The 21,528-nt window shown below is 43.7% G+C and overlaps 3 protein-coding genes across 3 annotated transcripts; 1 reads left to right on the forward strand and 2 right to left on the reverse strand.

Annotated features, from left to right (window-relative positions):
- Positions 1-7,113: 7,113 nt before the first annotated feature.
- pts (6-pyruvoyltetrahydropterin synthase) lies at positions 7,114-10,468 on the reverse strand. Its single transcript, XM_028989799.1, has 6 exons — positions 10,332-10,468; positions 10,008-10,087; positions 9,689-9,711; positions 9,539-9,595; positions 8,988-9,058; positions 7,114-8,895 (listed from the first exon to the last, which is right to left on the reverse strand). Exons 1-6 carry the CDS (start codon positions 10,403-10,405, stop codon positions 8,772-8,774), a joined length of 429 nt encoding a protein of 142 aa, XP_028845632.1. The 5' UTR covers positions 10,406-10,468; the 3' UTR covers positions 7,114-8,771.
- A 486-nt stretch (positions 10,469-10,954) lies between these two features.
- rcvrnb (recoverin b) lies at positions 10,955-13,188 on the forward strand. Its single transcript, XM_028989798.1, has 3 exons — positions 10,955-12,110; positions 12,205-12,316; positions 12,770-13,188. The coding sequence occupies exons 1-3, from the start codon at positions 11,730-11,732 to the stop codon at positions 12,886-12,888; spliced, it is 612 nt and encodes a 203-aa protein (XP_028845631.1). The 5' UTR covers positions 10,955-11,729; the 3' UTR covers positions 12,889-13,188.
- Positions 13,189-13,588: 400 nt separating this feature from the next.
- Positions 13,589-20,019, reverse strand: glp2r (glucagon-like peptide 2 receptor). The gene is made up of 12 exons (XM_028989796.1): positions 19,921-20,019; positions 19,726-19,830; positions 19,023-19,144; positions 18,822-18,928; positions 17,947-18,103; positions 17,689-17,848; positions 17,527-17,587; positions 16,900-16,966; positions 15,728-15,816; positions 15,510-15,648; positions 13,980-14,021; positions 13,589-13,900 (listed from the first exon to the last, which is right to left on the reverse strand). The coding sequence occupies exons 1-12, from the start codon at positions 20,012-20,014 to the stop codon at positions 13,589-13,591; spliced, it is 1,455 nt and encodes a 484-aa protein (XP_028845629.1). The 5' UTR covers positions 20,015-20,019.
- Positions 20,020-21,528: the final 1,509 nt, after the last annotated feature.

Below are 21,528 nucleotides of genomic sequence, written 5' to 3' on the forward strand. Positions count from 1 at the left end.
TAAATTCAGAGACATCATCACACAAAGCCAGCTCAGAATCAGGCAGACACAACATGCTCAGACAATGGTATCAAGCACTCACTTTCCCAGAAAGAGCCCTAAAATGGGTCAGAAGTGTGCATCCTATCATAAGAGATGCCTTTAATTACGAGTGAAAGGCATCGTACTGCACTTCTGCTGTAGGCTGGAAGATGAGATGCTGTATCTCTGGGTTTTTCCCTCTGAGAAGAACATGAGAAGGAAGAATCTCTGAAGAAAGATAATATATACCTATTTCAAAAGGTCCCCATCATAACCCTGCAACTCCCAACTGAGCCAGAGTTAGCAAAAAGCCATGCTGCAGGGACTGGCCATTACAAAGGGTCAAGTCAGACAGCTGGGAGTGGGCGTGGCCATTACGTTGGAAGGGATGGAACTATAAACCTGGGATTGACATCTGGAGCAAGATCGTGCAGCTGGCACAGATCAGACAAGGACAAAAACTTCTCCTGTCTTACATCCAAGATGAGTCAAAGGTTATATATTAAAAAGTTTATATTAGTTATATAATCTTGACTAATGTTGCGTTACTTTACACTGTAGTCATAAAATAAAATGCTGCTGTTTTCATTTTTTTCATCTTTTCATCTTTTCAGGATTCCACTGCAATAATGAGAGAGCCGAGTGATGGATTTATGAACACAAATGAAAAGATTGTGAAACGTCTCGCCATTAATCTACTCCACTTCCTTTCAGTCTAGCATGTGTAGAAAGACAAGAAACCAACCCATACAATCAACTTTTCAGTGTAGACCATCACGGCAAATATGAATTTTAAATACTCTAGATTACGTTATTATGAATCAATTAATAATAACAGCCAACCAAACACACATGGTCTCCCTGGATGGAGGAACAGATGTGGGTCTCAGCCTATCATAGTTACATACAATAGGCTGTATAATATCTGCACAACTATGCACAGTGTCATATATGGAAAGATTCAGAGAAAAATGTGTGATGAAAGATCTAGGAAGTATGATAAGCAAGACCAAATAACCAGTTCCATAGCCTGAGAATGTGCGGAAAAACACACCCTGTAACGATTCGTCTTGTGATCTGATTTGCTCCATTGGTGGTGGCTGAAGGTGACTGATGCTACTCATATTTGTGTGTGGGTCACACCTTCTGCCCATATTTTCTCATGTAGATGGAATTCATGTTATCCATCTAAGGGGGCAAGATGGAGGTGTGGCATTTAGCCTCACAGCTTGTGATGTGCTATGCTGTTCATCACAATGACAAAAATGATTACTTTCACTGTAAATTTAAATTTGAAGATGCTACACGTTCATAAAGTCCTATCCTGGATTTGTCTTCCAGCTGAGCCCAGCCCACAGATCCTCTCTGGTCCTCATAACTGAGTGATCTGCAGAAGCTGTTCTGGCCAAGCTCCACCACAGCCCCTGTGATGGGGATTCTGAGACAAAAGCATCACTATTCCTACAAGTGAAAAAAAAAAACTACTTTAAGAAACAGAGGTCTTGTCTTGTACAACTTTAAACCTTACAAACTGTGGATGGATTCTTCAAATTTTTGAAAGAGGAAGATTCTTCACATTTCTCACAGTCCTTTCACATGTGGAGTGATCTACCACCTGATCAGCCAACAGCTTGGAGGGATAACAGCTATCCCAGACATTCCGTCCTGAGTGTGAATAAGTTACCTTCACACACCGTTCACTGAAAACTATGCACTGTGTGTTTGGCACCAAGCAGTACGCTGTGCAGCTGGGAGGGGGATGAGTTGCTGCTGATGGACAGCTCACTCATCTTCTCTTCAAGTCCCTGGAGTGTGGAGGCCGGGGTCTCCTTCTAAGGTTTATGGACCACGGACAACCGCGCTTTTCACCACATAAATCAGACGAAACTTTGTCATACGTGGACATACTGAGATCCGTTCACTTTGAGCGCAAAGATAACAGTGCAGTCATGTCTCTAAAAAGTTTCAAATCACATTAGATCTTCACTCTGGGTGAATAGCAAACCTCTGCATTGGATACAAGTAGATCATTAATAACTGGAGAATGCAGAATATAAAAAAATAAACGTTTGGGAAAACTACTTCTCCCCACTTCACGCTCATGTAGGGGTAAAGAAGTTAAGTTGGGAGAACTTAAAATGCTTCAAAGATATTTTTTGATGTTTAGAAATTGTTTTTTTCAAGTCTATGGTTCATATAGGGCTTATATTCATATAAGGCTTCTTAAACCAAAAATGATCTTAAATGCCTCTAAAAGGTTTGAGTGGTTGTTTAAAAGACTAGCAAACTGTGAATTATAGTAACCAATACCTAATATAAGAGCATTTGTCATTTCTCTCTAGTTCTTATGCAGTTTCTGTTGGTGTTTTCATATTGTCCATGAGATTTTTAGCCTTGATCATGGTCAGCCCATCCTGCTTTCAAAATGTGCAGAGTTTGGTACAAACATTCACTTGGACTCAAACGTGAACTTATTACAGTTTGATGGTCAGAGGTCAAATCAGGATGACCTCAAGGGATTTTCTTAAAATGAGTTACACACATGTACCTGGAATCTCTGATGACTTGATTATAGCAGTCTAAAGGACATGAGCACCGATGGGACGACTGCAGCTTGGGGAGACGGCATACAACCATGAAACAGCCAATCTGGTGTCTTTCAGGAGCCACATATCACTCTTGTTTAATGTCCTTTCGGCAGCTAACAAAGGCTGTGCTGGCTCAACCACGGGAGCATAAATTTGCTCTAGTTGTGTAGGAAGCCAGATGTGAATTAAATTTCCAGATTCTGACGACTGCACATTAAGAGGGATATATCATACATACACACAGTAGTGCAAAACAATTAACTTATAAATCATCCGAGCAGGAATAATTTTCAGGGTTGTCCGATTAGAGGAAAACCCGAGGATTCCCTGTGGTAGACCTCATCAAAGGTGACCCCCGCAGGCTCAGTGAATACCACCTCATGTTCTGAGCCTTGTTTCAACTTGATTTTTGGTACAGACAAGTGTCAAAACAGAAATTATGACATTAAAGAGCTCCCAGTACTGTAAAGGAATATCTAGAAGCAATAACCTGAAATGTCATGATTTCCACACATTCCTAACTTCAAACTGTCAGCCCAGCTCAATGGCTCCTCCCTGTTTTTTGGTGTATTCCAGATGGTCCAGATCATCCATCATTTGTTAGTACATTAAACTCACAGGTAGTGAAATTCTCAAAAAGTGAAACTGTCACACACGGCATGTTGCTCCATCAACAGTAACAACAACAACAACATTTATTTCTTATATAGCCCAAAATCACATACAGTATGTCTCAATGGGCTTTGACAGGCCCTACAGTTGACACCCCCCACACTTGACCCTTCTGCACACAAGGAAAAACTCCACACAAAAAAAAAGAGAGGAAGAAACCTTGGGAAGGAGTGATACAGAGAGGGACCCCCTTCCAGGGTAGAGTGAGCCTGCAAATGGTGTCAGTGCAGGGTTGAATATGATATAATGTAGACACTGAGAGAAACATTTCAGTCAGATAATTATATCCAACATGTTTCCAGCCAACAGTATGTTTCCTTCACGATCAAGAGGAGCCACTAATAAAGGCGTGTGTTGTAAATGACTCTGGAGGCTGGAAATGTTAGTTAATGATGGAATATCTGCATACATGTGGAGAGGAAATTCATGAGAAACAACTTGTCTTGATTTCCAATGCAGTTATTATTAGCAGACAATTTTCTACGATCTTAGTAGCACTAAAAACAGTTGCACTAATTAAAGAAGCAAAATTCACACTAGCACAGTATCTAGTGCATTGGCAGATGTGGGTTCGAATACATCATTATAACCTTTGTCAATGATTAATTATTATTCTTTTTGTATTTTTTCTGTTCAACCCCTTTTCATAATTTTTTCATTTTTAAACAACCCTCATGTGGTGTGAAAGTGGTAAGACATAAAAGATATGATGCAAATATTTATGTCATGTAAAAGTTAATTAACATAATTAAGCCTGAATTTATTTCTGTTTTAAGAGAGAAGACTGTACAGCTGAGCATTTTGTGAAGAAAAGAGGAGACGGTGAGATGAGAACCTGGACATGTTACAGCATGTTTATTAATCTAAACATTTCTCGTCACATCTGCCATTTAAAGACTTCGGTGCTACAGAGAGCCAATTTTTAAACCACCTGAGCTCAGGCCACGGTAGTCTAGGGTCTCGGGGACCTGCACACCAGCAGCAGAACCCCCTGCTAATCTGAACAAACTGAGGATAAATAGAACAATGAGGACTGGAGCAGAAGTCCATGTGTGTGTGTGTGTGTGTGTTTCAGTCAGAAAGAACTTACTTGTGTGTGTGGTCGGCAGTGGAGTCCGGTGAGCGCGCTGTACTGGAGGAAGTTGGTCTGGATGACACACACTCTCTTCTCCATCTCATCCTGCAGGATTCCCTGCGCTGCTCCTGTTACCTGACCCTGAGCCCACAGCAGCCTACCGCCCAGCTGCTGTGGCCCCGCCCACCGCGCGGCAATCCAGCTCTACAATATTATTAACACTTGCATTCTCCTCACGTCATCAGAAATTCAATATTGGAAATACTTTAATTTCTTGTGCTTATTTTTCCTTGAATGTTCCTGATATGATTCTGTGATACATCAACATCATTCGAACATATATGTGAACCCACAACCATTCTACTTTCTGCATGTGTCGCAAATTAAAAATATGCTAATAACAAATTTTGCGAATGAAAAAAAAAAAAATCCTCCACATGTGTGTTTGAATCAAATGTTCAAAACCTACAAGCAATTTTCATTCTAAAAAGCAGTTTATTCAATTCACAGCTCCGAATGCATGAAAATGCAGATCATGCAATGCCTAAAACTGACCATTGCAAATTTGCAAAGACTTGTCAATTAATTTTTCTGTTCACACACTGTCAAACACAGCAGTGTAAAGTAATTGAAGTGAACTGCTGACGGGCATAAAGGCTCATAATATCAGGAAACATATAAGCAGGGCTTGAAAACAACCTTATGACACATTTGCAAAGAAAAATGTGGGGGAAAATGATTAAAACATTACAACCAGGTGAAATCATCAATTATGTCATGACAATAGCAGCTATCAAAAGGTCTGTTCAAAATATGCATTTGTGAATGTGCTAAAGCCTTAAATATTACTCATATCCATGACTGACAGGAATAATGTTGTTGCAGGGTGGCATATACGAGGAGGAATGTGAACTGTTGGCATGGTTAAAGCATAAAGAAGGTATAAGTGTAAGAACTTGTGTGGCTTTGACAAGGACAGCTGCGGGCCTCCAACATGACAGGGATGTGTTTGTTGTGAATGTCACGCAAGAACGGGACAGAGAAGAGAGAGTGCGTGTCAAAAAGCCCAGTGCAGAATGACGCAACGGAGACTGAGTCTCCACCAGTTTACCATCTTGCACAGCACACCCACGACTGTGGACCCTCACTTTACCGGGTTTAAACAGAACAGTAGAGGAGGGCAGGATGGCAGACAGGAACAGGTTAAAGGACCGGGCTTGGGTTGGTTTTGGTGTCTCTAGTGGGTGACGACGATAAAAGGACGCGGAGTGATTTCCTCCAGCCTATATCCGGGACGCATTACCTGCTTTTGTGTCCCCTAGGTCACGTGACTGGCATCACACAACAGTACCCCCCTCCTCAAGGGCTGTCGCCAATGATCTGGGGTGGCGGTGGATCCGGAGGATGCAGAGAGGAGGAGATGAAGGGTTTGAGACGGTTTACATGGAAGATGGATGAAAGATGATAGATGACTGGAGTGAGACGGCTGAGGATCTGGAATGGTCCAATAAAGCATGAGAAACGCAGCGGACACAGGTGCCGCCGGTTGTGTTGGTTGGCCGAGCAGCGGGTGGCGGCGAGGATCCACATGGGCACACATGTCATGGGCATAGGACCGGACATCCCTGGTCATGGAGGGCCACCTCCATGAAGGACTGGTGGATGAAGGACTGGGTCCGCAGTCAGCCTGGGTGCCCAGAGAGGGTGGACGAGTAGCCCGACTGCAGGACTGCTGGCCAACACTGTTTGGGTCCTGGGTCAGAGGCCTGAGCATTCTGCACCTGAGGGGGGGCCCCACGATGCGGCTGGACGGGAGGATGGGAACATGTTCAAAAGGAGGTAAGTCGGAGACCTGATGGGGGTGCAGTTGTTTTGCCTTCCGTATGGAGATCAGGTTCTGATGGTCGACCCAGACCAGAAAGGGGGTGTCACCGCCTTGGTGCCAATGTCGCCACTCCTCCAGCGCCCACGTCACCGCTGGCAGTTCACAGTCCCCCAACCCCAGAGAAAAACTGCTTCCACGTTCCCTGGGTCACATGACCAGCATCAACCTAGAGGTTACACCACACTTTGACAGGGCCATGGGTACCCAAAACTTATTGATATTTATGGGAATTAGACTTGCCAGTGGATGATGTGGACAGTGTTCTTTATGCTCTTTGAAAAGTACCACCAACCCAAAGCCCACATACATCCCTTCATGGTAACTTTAACTGCCATAAATGTAAATTATGTCAGTTTGTTTAATTTATTGTGTTTATTTATTTTCTTCATTTTAGAAACATTGTTTCCTTTATGGGTAGGAACCAAGTTTCATTCCGTGTTGCACACAGTCACCTTTAAGTGACACAAAAAAAGGTTAATAAGCTAGGAGAAGCCGTAAATTAAAGAAGGCATAAAGAAGATTAAATAAGTAAGCTGTAAAGAAGAGGAAGAAGAAGTTGGAAGTGTTTCTTGTTAAGTTTTTGTTTCTAAAGCGAACTTATTCCCTCACGGTTACGTGCAGCCAGCGAGGTACGTTTAACTGTATTTCTGTTTCATTGTGCATTTGTCAACTTTAGTTTAAATGTTCATTTGTTATATTTATGTTGATCATTCTGTACATTTATGTAATGACGGTTTGACGGTGGCTTGGCGGAGATGTGTAACGAAGGAATAAATCCATCTGTGACTGATGAACCGCAGTGTCGTGTATTACCAGGAGGGAGTGATAGTGACTGTATGCTTAGAGAAAAATGATTCATTCAATCACAGACCTACTCATTAGGTTTTATTGATTCCAAAGAACAGCCTTGGTATGATGGACTGGGTTCCACAACGTTGGACCTTTCTGACTGCAGACTGTGGAATACTTTAAAAACAATGTCCCTCAATATCAAAATTCAAAGGCTTTGCAAATCTCTTCATGTACAGGGCATAACATCATCAAAATAGGTGCGTAGGGGACCTTTATTGGATGCCCCCAGAGAGGACATGCAGGTGGTTGGTGCGGAAGACGAAGATGCAGAGGACTAGTGCAAATGGAGACGGTTGATGCACTGTGGTGACCCCTAATGGGAGCAGCCAAAAAAAGAAGGAGAAAAAGAACAGCCTGACCTTTGCAGACTTGGGGAAGACACGTTTTTGCTGATGTAACATATATTAAAACAAAACAGTTTGGCCTGTCAATAATCCAAGGTGGTGCTAACCTAGTGGGGTAACACACTTGCCTATGAACCAGAAGACCCAGGTTCAAATCCCACTTACTAACATTGTGTCCCTGAGCAAGACACTTAACCCCAAGTTGCTCCAGGGGGGACTGTCCCTGTAACTACTGATTGCTCTGGATAAGGAAGTCTGATAAATGCTGTAAATGTAAATTTAATCCTAATAATTACTAACCTCTGTCATTTTCTCTAAAGTCCTTATCTTCTTTTTTTTGTAATTCTTGTGGACAGCAAAATCCGAGCTCATTCTCAGATTTCAGCAACAACTTTGCTGGAACAAAATATATATGCATCATTGTTCAATAAAAAAAAAACTATATTAATGATTAGTTGTATAGTTAAAAAGCAAAAAAAAAGTAATAATGGTTAATCATTCATGATTATGGATGAACAATGACAAAATTTACAGAAACATAACAAGGTGGACAAAGTGATTTTGGGATTAAAACTGGGTCATTCTCACCAGACAGACAAAGCAAAACCTTTAGAAGAAAATGCAGAAGAATGACTGCTGGTGTCGCTGATGGGCTGAAATGGACCCAGTAATCAAGAGGCACTGCAGTGGTCACATGCACACAGAACTCATTTTGTTCATCCACACAAACTGACTCTTCATGCACTCATCTGCATGGGTTTGGTCCTGAATTTCTGTAACTCACCCTTTCTAAATGAAGACAATAAAATTATAAAGTAACAACTGCCTTTTTGCAACATTGGCAAAATGTTCATGTAACAAGATGGGTAACTTTAAGAAACAAAAAGCCGTGAGAAGGTTTTCATCCCAACCGCCTGCAGAACACACTATATGGATGTGAACAATCTTAAAACCATAGCTGGAATGAATGGTACACCATTCACCAGTCCTCTGCACCATTATCTACCACGCTACAGGTTTAAAGTTCAACTATAGCCTAACACACTTTGTCATCTAGTGTCATTCAGACAGATCTGGGTCCTGAAGGGGAGGTGGGTGGATAGGACAATAGAGCAATGAGGAACATTGGTTACAAACCTTTGAAATGGAAGAAAAAAAATTCTAAATTCTAGTAACTAATTGCTGGGTAACAGTCACACAATCATCATTTTGGTAAATTGTTGATCCCTCCATGTATTCAGTCTGCGTGCTGGACCCTGGCCTGGACATGAGATGATTAACCCTGTGGACTGGCCGCCACCCCGGCTGTCCTCCCGGGACCTTCTGCCTCGCTTTCATTCCCCGCGGTAAACCACAATGTTCTTATCGGTCTCATGCACCTTAATCTCGTACAAGAGATTAGTGGGGAGAAGCTTGGCCATGCTGTCCCAAATGAACACCGCCAGGTTTTCAGTTGTGCTGCATTGAAAGAAAAGAGAAACCACTGGGTGTTAAGGACACAAAGTCCTTAGTCACGTGATGAAGGGACAATGAACACGTTTAAATCATACCTGACGACGTCTGCAAAGTAAGGCACATCTTTATCCAGGTTTTTGTGATCAAGTGGTTTCATGATTGCTTCCTAAATGACATAGAATGCACATTTAATTTGATTATACTGTATGATTCTGAGACCTTACAAACCTTCTGCTGTCTGTCATCATCAGGACTACAGTGACTGTAACTGTCCAGCATTTTATTGCATGACTGTGATGAGGGCCAGCATGGTGACGCCATGTCCCCCTAGTGCCATGTCTTTACTATCACCGCTGTACTCCTTGAGTTTATACTGAGTGAGATTGTGAGATTGAGTAGCACAGCCCACCGTGACAACAAAATGTGTCCTCTGCATTTATCTGTGAAGGTCCTCCTAAAAAGAAGGTTATTTCAGTGGCAACTGGACTTGTTACGAATCCTTGACAACGTCTCGCCCTTCCATTCCAGAGGGATTTCTTGTTTTTCCTCTGCATTTAACCATCATCCTTGGTGAGCAGCATGAAAGAAGCCCGGGGAGCTTCGGTACCTTGATCAATTCGAATTTTAGAAATTCGATTTTTTTTACCTCAATATAGTGCTTTAAATCAGTCAGGTTCATCACCATACCAGTCTTCCTGTCAATCTGTTGGAGGCAGAAAGGATTGAAGAATTGAGTATTTTGGGTGGTTTGAACAGTTTTTTTCTGTGCTTACTATGTAGAATCAGTTTAACTTACTTTTCCTCGTACTGTGACTTCCACTGCAAAAAGCAACACATTTAAAATAGTTTGTCAGTCAGTTTACATACCACACTTTATTCACTTAATCATAACTCACAACAACATGCCACTTATAAATAATGAATAAGACCCCCATGATTATAAATATTAGTAACAGGATAACACCGATTTCTACCCATTGTTATAAATATTTTTAACAGGATAAAACCCGATTTCTACCCATTATTATAAATTAGTAACAGGATAACTACAAATTATTAAAGGAACTAATTTGTTAACTTCGTGAGTGAAACAATAAGGCATTTCAGATGCAAACCTTTGTAGTTGTGGCCATGGCCGTTCGGGTTATTACATTTGCCAAAAACCCTCCTGTTTTCCTCGTCGCTTAAGTGGTTGCTAATGAGAATACAGAAACAGAACGAGTACATATTAAATAGTATTACACATTACTTCATGAAAGGTTGGAAGCAAGTCGCCAGCGCGCGCCGCGGATAAACTACATTTCCCACAATGCCGCGCAGCGGGTCTCGCTACCGTAGCGGCTCTTGCGCCTCTGCGCCGCGTCGAGACGGGCCCACGCCGCGTCTGCAGCGGCGGCTGTAAAGGAAGCAACGTGAAGAACACGCAAGTCCGCAGTCACCTGTGCAGACGGTGGCAGGCGCTGAACGACTGCAGCCGCGTGATGTAGCCGACGCGATCCGGAGCTCCGTCCATGGCCGTCCCCGCCGCACGCAACACGCAACTGCCGCCCGGGAACTGGGAATGGCGGCAGTGTTCCGCATGGCGCATTTTTATAGGTGCACGGGATCAAGCCACGCTTATGAATAGATTTACTCACGCTATAAGACGCTACACGTGTACTACACGTACAGGTCACAGATACACGGTTCTCAGGCGAAGTGGATATGATTATAAATATTAGTAACAGGATAACACTGATTTCTACCAATTATATATATATATATAGAGAGAGAGAGAGAGAGTCAATTTTTGATAGCTCTAAATTAAAATACTGTATTTATGTCCAGTTCTCTGAATTCATGGTGGTTTTATATGCTGTCAAACCCAGCATCATTAGAAAAAACTTGTGGGGCCAACTCATTTTTTTTTTTTTTTTTATAGCTGGGACTGATTGAGCTCATAAATGAAAGTGAAATGATTGTCATTGTGAAACACTGCAGCACAGCACATGGTGACACAACAAAAGTGTGGGGACGGTGCTTTGCTCGGTGGCAGCCTTCTGATTACGGGTCTGCTCCTTTTACCCGCTAGGCCACCACTGCCCCCATTCTTTGTCACGTTCCTAAAACAAAGTTCTGGACGGACTGTCACGTTGGTGCAGGTGTCTTTTGTCTGTTCACTCTGGCCTTCTGTTATAATCCCAGACACATCCCAGTGTCAATTATTAAGTCCACTTTAATACACATTCACCATCAACAAAACGTGTCCTCTGCTTTTAACCATCAACTTTGGAGAGCAGTGGGCATCCCTGACAGGTGCCCGGGGAGCAGTGTGTGGGGGCGGTGCTTTGCTCGGTGGCACCTCAGTGGCACCTTGACAGCCTTCCAATAACAGGCCTGTTTCCTTACACGCTAAGCCACCACTGGAACCAACAGTGGCATTGGCACCCCCACGTCTACCAGAATTCAGGCCCCAAGGTTCCCCAGCAGACCTGGGCATCTCACTTCCTTCTTCTCATGTTACATGTGACCAAGTGTTTTCATGCGCACCTTAAACTGGTGCATTGTCCAGACTGGTGTTAATATTATTAGTTTAGTGCCCTATAGCAATCCAATCAGAAGGTATTAGGTAAGATCAGGAGACCCCCTGAGGAAACTAAGCCTATTGTTTGGTACGATATGGTGAGAATGAAGCTAGATGTCCTGCTGAGAAACTTCATCAAATCAGAGGCACCCCCTAATCCTGGGAATGTGTGGCTTTAAATAAGAGCCCACTGCTTGTCTTCATCAATGAGGGGAGAGGTTCTGTGACCTGTCTCCCATCTCCAGGAGATCATCTGCGGCCACCCAAAAGGAACATGGGTAACAATAAGAGCTGTGCCCTGTCTAAGGAGCTGCTGGAGGACCTGAAGCTGAGCACCAGGTACACCGAGGAGCAGCTGCACACGTGGTACCAGACCTTTCTGAAGGAATGCCCCAGCGGGCACATCCGCCAGGAGCAGTTCGAGGCCATCTACGCCAGCTTCTTCCCAGATGCCGACCCCAAGGCCTACGCCCAGCACGTCTTCCGCAGCTTTGATTCCGACAGCAATGGCACACTTGACTTCAGAGAGTACATCATCGCGCTGCACCTGACCTCCTGTGGGATGATGGTGCAGAAGCTGGAGTGGGCCTTCGCCCTCTACGACGTGGACAGGAACGGCTCCATCACAAAGAATGAGATCCAGGAGATTGTCAAGGTGAGACTTCTATCACAGTTATTTATCTTTATTGCTTCTGAACAGACTGCGTGCACCAGTGTTAAACGGCACTGTGCTCTTCCATCTTTTCCAGTCAATTTTTAATATGATCTCCAAAGAAGCTCAGATGAATCTCCCTGATGATGAGAACACTCCTGAGAAGAGAGCAGACAAGATCTGGGCCTTTTTTGGAAAGCAGGAAAATGGTATTCCTCCTTAATCAAGTAGCATGACGAGGTTTTTGGGATTCTGGCCCCAGATCTGCTTAGGCCCGCATTAGCAACCTTAACTGGGCTCTGCAGGGATCATCGGCCAACACAGAAACAATGTGTATTTATTTAAGAATACTTACATATTTTAAACCTGTAATGTTCCTGTATATGTTGTTCCGACTGATGTTTGTATTATTCCATATTTAAATTGGAATATGACAATTTATGTCATATATGATGGGACAACCTACAGAACAGAACCTAAGAAATTGATCATTTCAGTCTCTAATGCAATAATAATACACTACTACACACTGGCAGGGGTGTGAAAGTTTTGTGAGGGAGAGTTTTGTCATAATGGTTGTGATAGAAATTTCTGGAATGGTTGGTTCTGAAATGGTTAATGTAACTGGAAAAAGAAATGACGAATGTTCGTTGTCTTCTCAGACAGGATAACCGAGGGCGAGTTCATTCAGGGAGTCATGGAAAATGAGCACGTCCTCCGACTGATCCAATTTGATGAGCCACAGAAAGTCCAGGAGCAGCTAAAAATCAAGAAACAATAACTTTGTATGAAAACAATATGTAAGGGACCCTTTTTTTTGTAACCGTAGTTTATTCATTTTAATGATATCACAGAACAGTTATTTAATAGCACTTTCCCTTTAACATTGAACTGGAGACCAAGTACATTAGCAGAAGGCGGAACCACAGACGGCACATAATGAACGACTATTTAATATGCAGCTCATAAGAAGGCTTCATGACCCTTTGCTCTGACTGATGTGAAACAGCACTAATTTCTCTTATATTATTTATTACAATTACTGAATGTGCAACACAATAAAATGGTTCATCAAGGGGAATGCGTTTGTCCACGGTGCTTCCTTGTACTTCCCTGAAGTACATTATACGTTTCATTTGACTTATTGTGCAAAATAAAGAAGCAGGTAAAATGCGATACACAGACTAAAAGGCAGCGTACTCACACACATTCCTTGTTAGCGACTGACCTCTACTGACCATGGTTTAGGTGTGTAACCTCACGTTTGGCTCAGGATGTTTTTGTACAGCTGCCGTGTCCCTGTGGTGCTCCACCACTTTGCTATATTTGGTTCAGTGACCGCTGATGAATATTTGGTCACAATGCTGTGCTTTTTTTGTGTGTGTGTGTGCACGTTACACTGTCCACAGTGCACAGATGAGCCCATATTAAGAGTCACTATTCACATTCCATATGAACATCTGTAGTTGTGCAGTGGAGGGTCAGAAGGCGCTCTCCTCCAGGATCTCCTCCATCGTCTCCCCGAGGGTCATCTCACCATCGCTGCTGGAGAGGCTTTTTCGGCCGTGCCCTTGCTGCACCTGTCCTGCTGACTGGACCGCCATCGGTTCTGTCTGTGGGCGGGCGTGGTCCACGCCGGCCCCGCCCAGCTCGTTTTGCGCGAAGGTGTGACCAGGGTGCCCGGGGTGGCACCTCTGCAGGATTCCAGGCCGCATCCTGTGGCAGCAGCTGTGCACCTCTAGGCGACGAGCTAAGCGAAACAGCTGCCATCGCTTCTTCAGCTCCCCCTGCACCTGGGCCAACCGAGCAGAGAGCGTCACCATAGCGACAGCATCGGGCACCGGGAAAGTACGAAGCTGGTTACAATCTCACCTCGCCATTAGCGAAGCAGTAGAGCATGGCTACCAGGAACCCCTGAGACATGAAAAATATTGTGGCGTTACCATGACACAGACCAAAAAATGGGATCAAGTGACATTGCAGGCTTTAGTGACGCTTCATCCAACACACAGATCTATGGGGACGACAAATACAACACGCATGCTTGTCTACAGTTTTCATCCAATCAGCTCAAAGTGCTTCCATTGTGGTTCAGTTAAATCAGCGGAGAGCTGATGGTCTCGAGACTCGCAGTCTAGCAGGCCCTATATGCATTTTACAGACAATGCAAAGACATTATGCATTTTTTGTGGTTGATATCTACTTATGAAAACCAGGCAAGGCATGGTGGAATTAGCCTTATCAATTAGCGTATCAAAACTACACACTGTTTAAATTCCTGTTATCGTGGTTGACTTTAGCTTCAAAAGTGCGATAGCAGGATTGACCAACACACATATCAGGTCTAATCTGTGAAGACAGTCGGAAACACACCACTTCTAAACAGAGTTATTTGAAGCTGAGAATGAGAACTTTTCACTGGTCTGGATTGTCAGAGGCAAATCACGAAAGAGAAAGGATCTTAGTGGGTAACACACTCGCCTATGAACCAGAAGACCCAGGTTCAAATCCCACTTACTACCATTGTGTCCCTGAGCAAGACAGTTAACCCTAAGTTGCTCCAGGGGGGGACTGTCCCTGTAACTACTGATTGTAAGTCACTTTGGATACGAGCGTCTGATAAATGCCGTAAATGTAAAATGTTCCAAATCTGATAACTTCAGGCTTGACTTTGATTTAATTGCTGCTGATCACATGGGAAAAGTGAAAAGAAAAAATTCAGATGAGACCTGGAAATGTATACAGAGGAATGAATAGATGTGCAGGGGAAAAAAACCTACAAAGTCTACAAAAAAAAGCTTGGTTGAACAAATTCAACTACAAATCAATTTTTTATATTGACATAATTCTGCTTTTGTGTAGAAAATGACAACTCGCTATTTCCATGTCTGCGATGTAAATGTCGTGTGCATGAAAATTCTTCAACTCTTACAGTAAACATGCTTCATAAATGTGCAGGGATTTCTTCCAGCACAGTGATTTCCAGGAGCAAGCCGGGACGACTTGTCCCTGGGTGGCTTGACCCCCGAACCAGCAGGGGGAGTCATTGTAACACAATAGCTAATAACATAACTAAAATCTTAATTAAGCAATGTCAGTAACACTATTGTTATAAGGCCTTCTCATTAACGATGGCCTCGTTTCTCAAATCACTAATCACAAAATGGGACACACAAATTGATATTTATTTTGCAATTACTTGCCAGGTCATATTTCACCTTGGCCTTAATTGGCACCCAGTGACTCCTTCAAATGAGGATGCGCAGGTTTCCTGGATGCAGACAGGACGCTGAAATTCCAGAATTCCTGCCAGGTCTTATAACCTGCTCCCTGTTTTGAAATGGGATCCTTTGTTGTGATATTTTCAATTTGTGAGACACTTTTTGTGTTTCATTGGATCACCTGGAAGGAGCTGAGTGTCAGGTGGATGAAGTTGCGGACGTAGCGATGTCTCCCCTCCACGTACTCGTCCATGATCAGCGCGAACACCACCTCATGGATCCCCAGCAGAGGAATCAGCACCAGTGTGGCTCGCGCTAAGCTGCACATTTAACAAAAGGACCTTTTTCGCTCAGCACACCCAGCAAAATCAGCACATTTCTGCAGGGTGGATGTCTCACCTGTATCTGTAGTCTGTAAATTTCACCTGGTCAGCTTTCAACTTCGACAGCAGAAGTTTCAAAATTTTTAGGAAAATGTAAAAAATGATCTAGACAATATGAAGAAATATTCAGTCAGGCTGTTCACTGCCCTAAAACTAGCATAACAAGAGCTTGACCTTCATTCCATGTAAGAAAACATTCATTCATTTAGTTCAGACATACAGTACAGGAAAAAGTTTGGACACACCTTCTCATTCAACATGTTTTCTTTATCATGATTTACATTGGTAGATTCTCACTGAAGGCATCAAAACTATGAATGGACACATGTGGAGTTATGTACTTAACAAGAAGTGGAGACCTGGCCTCCACAGTCACCGGACCTGAACCCAGTCCAGATGGTTTGGGGTGAGCTGGACCGCAGAGTGAAGGTAAAGGGGCCAACAAGTGCTAAACACCTCTGGGAACTCCTTCAAGACTGTTGGAAAAGCATTTCAGGTGACGACCTCTTGAAGCTCATCGAGAGAATGCCAAGAGTGTGCAAAGCAGTAATCAGAGCAAAGAAACTAGAATCTAAAACTCGTTTTCAGTTATTTCATCTTTTTTTGTTAAGTACATAACTCCACATGTGTTCATTCATAGTTCTGATGCCTTCAGTAAGAATCTACCAACGTAAATGGTCATGAAAATAAAGAAAACACATTGAATGAGAAGGTGTGTCCGAACTTTCGGCCTGTACTGTATGTTGATAGAAGCCAGTGTCTTGAGATGATTGATTAAGCATATTGGGCTGGTGGACAGATTGATCTGAACAAAGGGCTTAATGATAGGGCATTAATGGTTAGATTGTCTCAAAATCGAATCTAAAATTCCAGCCACAATCCAGCTGAGTGAGTTTTGTCCCTGTGGTCGCAGGGGTTAAACAGCCACATTCACATTCTGCAGGCTTTTGAACTCTCCGTGCATAATGGCATTTTTAGGGTCCAGTTCAGTTTCTGTGCTGAACTGAGATCCATAACCGGCCCAGTTTCACAGGAAAACCGTGACGGCGTGTGACCGCTCGCAATGCTGATCACATGACGGCTCATGACCGGCCTGCCGGTGCTGCAAAATCAGTGTGACAGATGTCTGTTGTGGTGAAGCAACTGCAAATGTCCGATATGGGCTGTCAGGTGACATGTTCTACTCACCAGCACTGCTAATGTGATGGGTCCTCTGATGATCCACCAGATGAGTCTAGTACTGTTGCTCCAGCAGCTGGTGAAAATAGTCACAATCATGATCACTTTTTTCTTATAAAGTATTATGATGAAATTATAAGAGTGTGTGCTTGGCCCTGTGCAGGTAAAAATGTGTGCGTTTCTTTTTAAGCAGTAAACAAACTTCTCTGGAGGGTGCTTGACATAGGACTGTATGAGTTTCATTGGCCTTCATGTATATCATGTAAAATGAATGATGTTGGTATTAAATGTGTGGCGTGAGGTTAAAGTTGTAATAGTGAAAAGATCACAATAATAACTCATGACCCGAATGACAACGGCAAAAAATATTAATAGAATGCACGCCGAAAGGCCGAATTGTACTTTTTAATTTGATCAGCCAAATATATTATACCTGACGGAGGCAACTAAAAGAAAATTTGTTGTTTTGTTACATGATAATAATAAGAGAATAATGAGAATAAAAAAATAAGGACTTCTGTTTTGTAAAGTTATTAAAATGCATTAGTTGCTCTGTAATTTATTTTAACTTTTTGATCAGTATGCGCCAAGTATGCATTAGTCAAAAGAGGTGAGAGGTGGACGGGAAATACTTACTCCTCATTTTCATATAATGTTTTTGCAACTAGCCATGGTACCACAAAGAAGATTGGTGTGCCTTAAAAAAAAAATAAAAAATTTAATAAAGCATTTATGTTATTATTTTTTTTGTGAACGTTTGCTGATGCGATAGACCATGCTGAACGTGTGAAGACCCACCCCAGCCAATCAGCATGTAGCGCTGCAACAGTCGTCTTTTGGTCAGCACGGTGGTGAAGAGCAGTGTGTGCAGGAAGATCGCCTCCACCAGGAGCCAGAAGTAATTGCAGCTGACGAAGTACTCCATGGCCACCCTGGAGCCTTTGCACAGCAGCGCGGTCTGGGGTGGGGGGCAGGGGACACGCTCTGGTTTTCACGTGAACATGGACACGTCCCTCACACACAGCAGACAGACAGCAGGGCCGCAGAGAGCCGTACCACGGAGTCGGAGTAGCTGTTCCAGCCGCCGGCTTCGCTGGTCAGGCTGGAGTGCATCGCCTGTAAGATGACCTCCTTTGTGATCACCGCCATCGCCCTCAGCATGAAGGACACAAAGAGATTCATGTGGATGTAGTTCCTGGTGCAGTGCAGCTTCCTGCGAGGCACAAAGTTTACGTCCTGATTAAAATCAAATTGGATCGAGTTGAATGGAATTTGATCACCGTGTGGGGAAAAAATCCAGTTAATTCTCCTCTGTACTGTAACCTACGAAATGATCCCATCAATGTACATGAAGTTAGAACCGGAACATAATGGACATAATTGCATTACTGTAACCCCAAAGTTACCGTTAATGAACTGAACTGAGGGAAGAAGATGTAAAATACAATAATCTCCCCTTCTCCCCTTCTGTCTTAATTAACCTGAAATAACTGATATTAAAAAGGCGGGAGGGCATGTCTTCCTGCACGTGCCGGTGTTTTTATCTCCTTGGCAGTGGCCCGGTGTGTTTTCCTTATAAGGGCATTGTTAACACCGGCCTGGTGTGCACCGTTGGAACGTTTAGAATGTCACGAGGCTTGTGAATGCTGATCGGGATCGATGTATTTCGGACTCGCCATGCCTTCTATCGCGGCTCTCCCACTGTGATAGGGAATATCGGTCAGACCGTCGCTTTCCCTCGTGGCTGGGCAATAACTCGTCACGTCTACATGTTTAATATACAGTGTGTATAAGGACCGGATTCACCAAATTAATTTGAGACAAGATTCATTCTGCATGTTTGTTGAGTTAAATTGAAAGTGTTTCATAGGCTTTGAAATATCATGGAATGACATAATGTTCCAGATTCCCCTTTAAACGTCCCCACTCACCTCAGCAGGCCCATGACAAGCATGGCGATGGAGAGGGACGAGAAAGACATCGAGTATCCCACCATGGAGACGACCCTCAGCACAGAGAACTGGAACATTTTCTCCTCCTGATTGACAGGGAGACAGGACAGGGCAGGGCGCCGGTCAGCTCGTCCCCCCGCCAGAAACACGCCAGCGTCACGCGCGTAGGTGCTGGATCACCTCGTCTGTGATGACCAGCAGGTTTTTGCACTCCGAGTCATCTCGCCAGTCCTCGCTCGAGTTGTCCCGGGCGCGCCAGCTCCCGCTGGACAGGCATTCCTTGTAAACTCTGCCTGCGCCATCTGGAAAAAGACAGGAAGCTCCAGGCATCCACACACAAAGTGTCTATTAAAATACTGTATTCATGCTGGACGTGATGTCTTGACGTCTTGAAGGAGAAGGAGAAAAATTAAATATCTGGGATGGTAGTAGCCTAGTGGGTAACACACTCGTCTATGAACCAGAAGACCCAGGTTCAAATCCCACTTACTACCATTGTGTCCCTGAGCAAGACAGTTAACCCTAAGTTGCTCCAGGGGGAACTGTCCCTGTAACTACTGATTGTAAGTCGCTGTGGATAAGGGCGTCTGATAAATGCCATAAATCTGCACTGTAACAACATAATAATAATAATAATAGTAATATACTGAACATCATAGTGATGATTGCACGTGCTGAAATTGTTTGAAAGTTCGGTGCTGAGGTAGATTCTGCTTCACCCCATCAGGTGCTTGTGGGTGGAGTTACGCTCAAAATTGACATCGATTGACCACCCTGGAGCCCACGGCTGGGTGGATCCATACAGACCGTAAACGAGCTGAGAAGAGGAAGCTGGTCTCCACTCAGCTCTCTCGGGCTGTGAAGGGTAACATTTTACTCTGACCTTGTTTAGCCCAGGACAGGTACGAGGGACAGGGGACGGACACATTCCCAGGCGGCGAATGGGGCCAGCAGGCGAAGTTGTCAAACGAGCCGTTGCAGTAAACTCCTGCCAAACACAACGCCGCCGTCAGCCTGCGCTACCGCGGCAACAGCTCAGCAAAGTCCGAGCGGGGGGGACGCGGAGTCCGTTCCTCACCGGTCTCAGGGTAACTGGCGGCCAGTAAGGTCCTGTTGCAAATTCCCCAGTATTCCTTCCGTTTGCTGATCACGTCACCAAGCTTAGAGCCCATCGCCTTCAAACATTTCCCACATACACAGAAAAAGACAGGATAACATCGTTATTTAACAAAGCAAAAATTTAATAACCAGCACAGATATATAATAAACAATCATTAACTCAGGATGAAATGGCTGAAACTCGACAGAGATTTGTTTAAGTGATGTTTAAGGTCTGATTTACGACTTTTGGTACTCTAAGCACTCAGGCCTTCGGTAACGAACTGCGCCATCGGGGGGGGCATAGACGAGTATTTTATTTAAAGCCAATAAAAATATCACTTTCCTGAGGGGGTTCCTGCCGTGTTCGTCAAAAGATGGCCCCGAAACCACTTTTCATGAAAAATGCCCAAATTCCTTTTATGAAAATGAAATTAGTATCACTTGAGGCCAGTTACGGTACGTGCCAGCGAAGCTGAGATTTACTAATTTCACTAATAGAAATTAGTGAACAGATTAGACCATTAAAGCCAAATCATCAGGAAGTGCATATTAACCAAATAAAAATGAGGATTATGCAGGTTGTAATGATGCAGAATGAAGCATTGTTACACAGACGATTCTGCATCGTAAGTCAGCTGCTGGAAGAAATATGCACCAGTCACATCCTCACAAGGAGATTCTTATGGCTGCAATAAATTATTTCCTGGGAGTAGCTACTTAAAGTTGTTTTTTTTATTAGAAATACAAAAGCGACTCATGAATCACACGGTGCCTCGTTGTGGTAATACGAAATGCACGCCAGGCTCCTACCTCAACGTGGAGAAGCAGCAGCAGGAGTGAGGAAGCCCCGCAGCGGCGGCGGCAGTGCCTGGTGGGCATGGCTCTGTTTACCCACAGCTCTGCCTGAGGTGGCCCGCCGGCCCACGCCGCATCCCGCCGCCACCTGGCCGGGGTCGCCCTGACAACCAGCCAGTAACGTCTCCAGTGGGGGGAAAAAAGTTTGCTGCTCGCCACCAACACGGGGGAGAAAATGAAAAGGATTTGAAGTGTGTGTTTGTGTGAGAGAGAAAGAGAGAGAGAGAGAGAGAGAGAGTGAGTGTGTTTTCTGCGTGTGAATAGGAGCATCTGCTGCAGCTCTGCCTCTGTGGCTGCTCCTCCCAGACCCCGGTCCTGATAAGACCGGGGCCCAGGAACGGTATTCAAATAAGACGATGAAATTATACAATCTTCTAAAAGATGGTTGTAGGTTTTCTTTCTTTTTCCTTGCAATAACAAAATCATAAGAATTTCTCCGGTAGTTAGTTTTTGTTCCAAATAATGTTTCTATTTTCTGCTTTTACTTTCCAAAGAGGACCATTTGTTCTCTTTTCTAAAATGAGTTTTAATATGAGATCAGATTACATTCTATTCTATTAGCATTCATTTCATGACATGATGATTTGATAATAACTATAATAATTTACTGCCGAGTTTACATTAGATCACTGAACGACTAACGTGCCGGAGCCGAGTGGAAATATCCTCGTCCGTGAGCTCGGATGTGGATGGGTTTGGATGGTGACACCAAGCCGGACCCCCTGTAAAC

Source organism: Denticeps clupeoides, chromosome 8, assembly GCF_900700375.1.
Source record: "Denticeps clupeoides chromosome 8, fDenClu1.1, whole genome shotgun sequence".
Taxonomy (NCBI): domain Eukaryota; kingdom Metazoa; phylum Chordata; class Actinopteri; order Clupeiformes; family Denticipitidae; genus Denticeps; species Denticeps clupeoides.

What these genes read in the sequence shown, in the direction of transcription:
- pts (XM_028989799.1), bottom strand. Translation starts at nt 10,405, where the DNA reads ATGGACGGAGCTCCGGATCGCGTCGGCTACATCACGCGGCTGCAGTCG. An exon ending in CCATGGCCACAACTACAAAG is followed by an intron (nt 9,712 to 10,007) that starts GTTTGCATCTGA and finishes TGCTTTTTGCAG; the next exon opens with TGGAAGTCACAGTACGAGGA. An exon ending in ATTTAAAGCACTATATTGAG is followed by an intron (nt 9,059 to 9,538) that starts GTAAAAAAAATC and finishes TATGTCATTTAG; the next exon opens with GAAGCAATCATGAAACCACT.
- rcvrnb (XM_028989798.1), top strand. Translation starts at nt 11,730, where the DNA reads ATGGGTAACAATAAGAGCTGTGCCCTGTCTAAGGAGCTGCTGGAGGAC. An exon ending in AGATCCAGGAGATTGTCAAG is followed by an intron (nt 12,111 to 12,204) that starts GTGAGACTTCTA and finishes CATCTTTTCCAG; the next exon opens with TCAATTTTTAATATGATCTC. An exon ending in TTTTGGAAAGCAGGAAAATG is followed by an intron (nt 12,317 to 12,769) that starts GTATTCCTCCTT and finishes TTGTCTTCTCAG; the next exon opens with ACAGGATAACCGAGGGCGAG.
- glp2r (XM_028989796.1), bottom strand. Translation starts at nt 20,014, where the DNA reads ATGGGCTCTAAGCTTGGTGACGTGATCAGCAAACGGAAGGAATACTGG. An exon ending in CTTGTCATGGGCCTGCTGAG is followed by an intron (nt 18,104 to 18,821) that starts GTGAGTGGGGAC and finishes TGTGCCTCGCAG; the next exon opens with GAAGCTGCACTGCACCAGGA. An exon ending in ACTGCTTCGCTAATGGCGAG is followed by an intron (nt 13,901 to 13,979) that starts GTGAGATTGTAA and finishes CGGTTGGCCCAG; the next exon opens with GTGCAGGGGGAGCTGAAGAA.